At 46.2% G+C, this 6,649-nt stretch overlaps 1 protein-coding gene across 4 annotated transcripts in view; it reads right to left on the reverse strand.

The window, feature by feature from the left end:
• Positions 1-6,649, reverse strand: part of Fam189a1 (family with sequence similarity 189 member A1) — a 421,960-nt gene that overhangs the window by 95,450 nt on the left and 319,861 nt on the right. For all 4 annotated transcript variants that reach the window (XM_031386885.1, XM_031386887.1, XM_031386886.1 and 1 more), the window contains one exon: positions 2,741-2,851. In XM_031386885.1, the coding sequence (XP_031242745.1) occupies positions 2,741-2,851 (111 nt within the window). The remainder of the gene's footprint in view (positions 1-2,740; positions 2,852-6,649) is intronic.

Here is a 6,649-nt window from a genome sequence, read left to right on the forward strand (position 1 = left end):
AAAAAAAAAAAAAAAAAAGGAGAGGGAAGGAAAGTTAGGGAGGGAAGAACATTGTGTAAAGTCAGATCATATTAGCTGAAGGCCATGGCTCCAAAACCAGAGCTATCCGGACCACGTGCATGGCCCCTCAGCCTACAAGGACTGGTTGTGTGTGCCTAAGCAGAGACACTGTGTCCCCTCTACGTGAGACAGATTGTGTTTCATCCACAGCATCCTCTAACCAGAGTCCCAAGGGAGAGGGCGCCGGTGTAGCCCTCTGTGTCCATATGATTGCTCTTCTCTTTCATTCATCAGAGGAAGAAGGCATGAGGAAACTGGAGCGGACTTTCCTGTTCTTTCTTACAGCACTGGATGTTCTGAAACAGGGTAGGTCTGAGATTGATAAGGTGGCTTGAAGGGACCCGACACTGTGTGAGTTTTCTCTATTATCTGGCTGTCAGGCACTGCTACTTCATCTTGTCCCAGTCACTTGTTTTCCCATAGTGCTTTGCATAGGAAAATAAGAATCCCAAATAAAATCTCCTGCCCCCTCGTAAATGGCTAGATTATTCTACGTCCACTGCATGAAGTACTTAGGATCAAAGAGAGTGAGAAGTTATGGAAACAGGACGACCAGTCTCCATTGGTGACAAAGATGGAGTCCAGGCTATATGGGTTCTTAGTAACTGTGAGTGTTAGTATCAGGACCTCAGAAACCCATGACATCACATAGGCAGGACCCCCAGACCTATTGACAAGGCAACAACCACCATATTCCCAAAATCCACTTGGCTCACCTCCCATCTTTACCTGTGGTTACATCATCATCCATCTATAAAGAAAGCCACACCTCCTCCCCCATCTCTCTCTCTGTCTCCCCCCACTTCTCTTTCTGCCACCATCTTGCCCCTCTCTCTCCCAATAAACCTCACGTGGAACTATCTGGCCTGGTGTGGTCCTTCTGAAGCCACATGACATTCAAGATCATAACAGTGAAGACACAGCACCTCGGGAGGACGGTGCTACAATCCTCCCAGTGACGGAAGCCTAGCCTGTGATCTCTAGAACAGTTAAGACTAAGACCCAATGGTTAGTTTTTGTAAGTCAGAAGCTTCCTCGGTGTTGAGACTGTGCTGGTTTTCCTCCTTAAGCCCAAGCAACATGGCCACAAGAGAAGGCAGCATAGCCCTGTTGAAGAAATATTCAGCATCCTTCTCTCCTGACTCCCCAGACCGATCACTGACAGGCAGAGCAAACAGACCAGCAGCCGGGAAGTAGCATGGCTCCAAAGGGGAGCCCGGCACTGTCTTAAAGACGAAGAAGCAATGCCAATGCCCTGCCACTGGGAGCCATGGGCCTTCTAGGAGTCGAACTCCACCTACACATGATGTCACTAGATGCACTTTAATTTCTGTTCTAGAGAGGAGATTGTGGAATTATGAGCTGACTTACCTTGAGGTGATAATTCTGTTCAGCAATCACTTACTGATCCTCTTTAAGGTGCACCACACCACCTCCAATTTTCCTAGTGCGAAGATCTTTTGAACCGGTATGTGTGTGCCTACAGACAGGCACAGGCATACCCATATACACGCACAAAGGTGCGAGCGCACACCCCTACCCTTTCCCCCACACACACTGTGCTGGTCATTTTTATGTCAATGTGACACAACTATAGTCATCTGAGTGGAGGGAGCCTCAACTGAGAAAATGTTTCCTTAAGACTGGGCTGTAGGTAAGCCTGTAAGGCACTTTCTTAATAGTGATTGATGGGGGAGGGCCTAGTCCATTGTGGGTGGGGCCTGGGCTGATGGGCCTGGGTACTATAAGAAAGCAGGCCAAGCAAGCTATGAGGAACAAGCCAGTAAGTAGCACCCCTCCCCAGCCTCTGCATCAGCTCCTGCTTCCAGGTGCCTGCCTGGTTCAAATTCGTGTTTTGGCTTCCTTCAGTGCATTGAGATTGAGGATATGGGGCTGAAGAGATGGCTCCGCCATTAAAGGCTAGGCTCACAACCAAAAATATAAGAGACTGAGGATATGTGAGCCAAATAGTCTTTTCTCCCCAAATTGCTTTGGCAATGTTTCATCACAGCAAACCTTAATTATGAGGCATACATATTTACACACACACAAACATACAGGCACACACATACTCATAAACACACAGGTGCATGCATACACACAGAAGTGCATGCATACACACACACATACAGATACACACATACATACTCATACACACACAGGTGCATGCACACATACAGAAGTGCATGCATACACACACACATACAGATACACACATACATACTCATACACTTGCACATGCATACACACACTGTATACACACACACACACACACACACACACTCACACACACACGAGTGGGGCTGGGGAATTGAAGCTAATTGCAGTAAGTGCATGTCTGCAATCCCAGCACTTGGGAGGCCGAAGTGGGAACATTGTCAAAAGTCTGAGGCCATCCAGCTCTATATAATGAGTTCCAGGCCAGCCATGGTTACATAGGTGAGATCATGCCTCAAAGGGGGAAAACAAAAGGAATAATTTACATGAGTAAGTTTTAATCAGGAGAATTTATAGAAATGAGACATGAACCGGTGTGACTGAAATTCCCTTGGCAACTAAAAAGCTAATGAATGGATACAACTTTCCCTGAGACCTGAAGAACACAGTGCAATTAAGCCCTTAAACGTCTCCCTGCACCACCCAGGCCTCTGACCTTTACAGGAAGCCTTTCAGTACTCACCAACTGGCAGCCTTCGAGGGAGCTGACGAGCTGGGCATTCTGGCAGGAGAGGATGGAGCCGGCCAGGTTGAGCATCACGCACACTGCAGAGAGCAGCATGAAGAAGGTAATCTGGAAGCCGACCAAACACAAATTGATTACCCACTTGGCGAGCCGAGGAGGGAAAATGGCTTGGCTTTACAGGCGTTTTAGCTTAATGAAGTAATTACATGAACAATATTTATGTTTTAGAGGAAAATGTGATTGTTTCTCAAGATGTCAGCTTCATATTACCCTAAATAGCAAAAGCGAAAACACTGAAAAGCCACGGCAAGTTACCATGAATTTCTTTGGAACCTACAATTTTAGTTTTAGAAGCTAAACCTGAAAAGACTATACATTCCAGGCACTCAATAGGAACATGCCAGAACTTATTAAACAAAACCGAGGGAAAGGGCTGTATTGATTAGAAGGACGTTAAATTGATTTTGTTTAGTGTTTGGTGTGGAACGTTTTGCACATGTGCAGAAGAGAAAAATATAAAGAGGCTGTGGGCACTCGTCACCTACCCTCTGGAATCAGCCAACTCCACGCCAGCTGTTCTTCACTGCCTCACCCATGGGGTATATTCCACCAGAAATGGAATCCATATAATCCCATCCCTAAATGATTCAGTGTGTATTTCTAGAGAACTGTGAGCCATTCCTGTAAATATTACTGAATTACTGTCTTCATGCATGTTAAAAGTAAATACTGTTAGTATCGAGTTCTAGAACTGCTTATCCCGCCTCACTTGCCCCTAGTTTCCACGCCCTGAGTCACATCACACAGGATATAGTGAAGGTCCATATAGTGTAACAGTTATGAGTCTCCCTTCCTCCTCCCTCCTCTCTTCTTCTCTCCACACAGGGTTTCACTACTTACTGCACTCCAGCCTTAAACTCACAACCCTCCGCCCCCTGCCTCCTAAATGCTAGTAAATCTTAAATCTATGGGTTTCCACCCTTCTGTTTTTTTTCCTTAAAACTTGCTGAAAAAAACCAATTCATCAGCTCCATAGAGTGGATAACCAGTCTGGTCTTATAAAATACCTTTTTGTGATCAAGAGTGATCTAAGGCTAATATGATCAAAAGCAGGGAGAGTGTCGGGAAAACTTGATAAAGACTTTGAGAGAGGTGAAAAAAATACTAATTGCCAATGGTTCCTAGTGCACCCTTCTGGGCTCCTTTGCCCTTCATTGTCATTATGCTATTTCCAACCATTCTGAGCTACAGAAGAAATGGACATCAGTGAAAATGACTCCTGGAAATGCAAATGTAAAGACATTTTGTCTGGTGGAATGGAACTAATTGTCATCTATGGCTACCAGCAACTTTCACATCTACTTCTAAGTGTATTTCAGGATTATAGACAGCCATAGAGATAGTATTTGGATTTCTACAAGTGCCTGGAAAATGTATTGGTTCCCTCTTGAGATTGTGAGTTTTATCATTTTTAATCTGTTTATTATGATATTTAAATCTGCTTCCTGAGCAATAACTAATAACTTCATTTTGTGTGTGTGTGTGTGTGTGTGTGTGTGTGTGTGTGTGTGTGTGTGTACTGTGTCATTAGGATCCATGGACTCAAGTTCAATGAACATGTTTCAATCACCTGCATCACTGCACACTCAAGTTGACCCCTGGGCTCTTAGGGTTTATGGACTTCAACTTCTTGCTTGCTTCCTGGTTCTTTTGTGGCCACCAGGACTCACCTTACACACTTCCAGCCTCAGATCTGGAATAGTGTAGGCACCTTTCAATGAGAACAAGATTTAGAGGCCACAATTTTTGTGTGCAAGATGTTCTTAGATCTTTAGATGGTCATTATTTTCAACCTTTCAGTTGCCAGACATGCCTTGAGTTTATACTGACATTTCTGAATCCAATAGGAAGCTTTTAACCAAACCCATCAATCCTAGGTCTGCATCTCCTTTCAACCATGCCAGAACCCTTTGTCTTCAATGCAATTGTGATTAATTTCACAGCTCCATAAGCAGCTTCAAACTACCTTACAACCACCAAAACACACCATAAAGACAGTTTAAGATGGAGATCTCTTCGCATCTTTAGAAAGCATTCTACCAAGAACAGTCAAGAACATAGCGTTATAAGCCCATATGTCCTCTTCTGTGGGCGTTGGGCTCCCTTTTTGCTGTCCAGTTAGAGTTTCTAACAATTCATGGCATTTCTGGTTTCTAGAGTAACTAACACAGATGAAGGGATGGACCCTTCCTTGGAACATTGAGTAGGTGGTGAACACTGTTAAGATTTAGTGTCAATCTTAAGTTAGGTTTATATTGTAAGTGATCATTCTGATGTTCACTTCCTACAAAAAAAAAAAAGAACCATAGACCACTCAACTTGACACCACTTAGCAGCGGTAGGACTTCCCTTTGCTTCTCTGGCTTCCACAAGCAGAGGGGCTCTCAGTCAAACAGCCAGACAAGCCAACCTTCTGCTAACACTGACCATTTTGAACACCCCAGGGACACTGAAGACACTACCTGCAGATCACAGCTGCTTACTCTGTCTCCTGCAGATGCAGCCCCAGTCAGGACATTTTCAAATAACTCATACCCAGCCTTTTTGCTATGATAACACTTGCTGAACTCTAGGTGGCCATTTCTTCTCAGGCCAAAGGAGGAACACTTCTCCCACGGCCTCATAGGACTACTGTGACCAGTAGAAGAGACACTGTTGTGATTGGTGTGAATGCCAATCTTTATTCATCTGAGAAAATTGCAGTGATTAGGGCAAGGACCTTTCCTATGGCTTTCCTATCAGGATGAGTAGCTGGGGACACCTTCCTGACACCTCCCCTGCTGTTGCAATATTAGGCCTGGTGAAGGCTTCTCTTTTTGTCTATTTTCAGTAGGGTGTGCTGTGTTGGCAGGAAGAAAAGATGAAGATAGAAGCACCAGAAACAGTGGAATGGCGCAGAGGCACTGGCACAGCACCAACAGCAATGGTAGGCACCAGAATGCTAAGCTGCAGGATTAGCCAGTGGCCAGTTGTCTGGCTTCTGTAGAAGAGGGAGAGATGAGCAGCTTGCCCACTCCACTGCAGAAGAAGCAGACTAGCTACCTACTTCACAGCTGAAGAAGAGGCAGGGCAGAGCCATTAGCAGCCTGAACTGCACAAACACCAGAGTGCCTGGTTGCATTGGCAGTTGCAAAAGATGCAGAACTGCTGGACAGTGGCAGCAGGGAAGAGCAGCCATAGACCTCTCCTGAATGGCAGCAACTATGATGGCAGCCACAGTCACAGGAGGAGGTTGAAGAGTCTGAGAAAGCAGCCATAGCAGAGACAAGAGGGATAGCAGGGACAAGAGGGATGGCAGGTGGGAAGAGGGTAGGAAGCTGAGGCTGAAGGACAGAAGGCTGCAAAGAGAGAAGATAAAATGTAGGCCCTGATGACAGAAGAGTCCCAGAGAGCTGTGACAACTTGTTGATGGAGCTGCCATCAACAAGGATGGCAGACCTCCCAGGGTCGGGGGCTGTAGCACTGATCTCTGGCAAGAGCTGAGGAATGCTAAGGGCTGAGGAATTCTATTACCTAGGACCTGCCCAGAAACTACACCAATGGTTACTAGCAAGGGCAGAGAAATCCTGTCTTCCTGGAGCCACATAATGGCTCTAACAAGAGAGAAGAGTCCTGCTACCTGAGGCCTCAACATGTTGTTAACACTAGCTACTGCGGTGGTTGCGGCTGCTGGGGCTGCTGGAGCTGCTTCTGGGGCTGCTCTGTCTAGTGTGTCTGCTGGGGCTGTTGGGGTTGCATGGGCTGCCGCTGGAGCTGCTGGGGCTACTGTGTCTGCTGGGGCTGCTGGGGCTGCATGGGCTGCTGCTGGGGCTGCATGGGCTGCTGCTGGGGCTGCTGGGGCTACTG

This window comes from Mastomys coucha, unplaced genomic scaffold (assembly GCF_008632895.1).
Source record: "Mastomys coucha isolate ucsf_1 unplaced genomic scaffold, UCSF_Mcou_1 pScaffold21, whole genome shotgun sequence".
Lineage (NCBI taxonomy): Eukaryota > Metazoa > Chordata > Mammalia > Rodentia > Muridae > Mastomys > Mastomys coucha.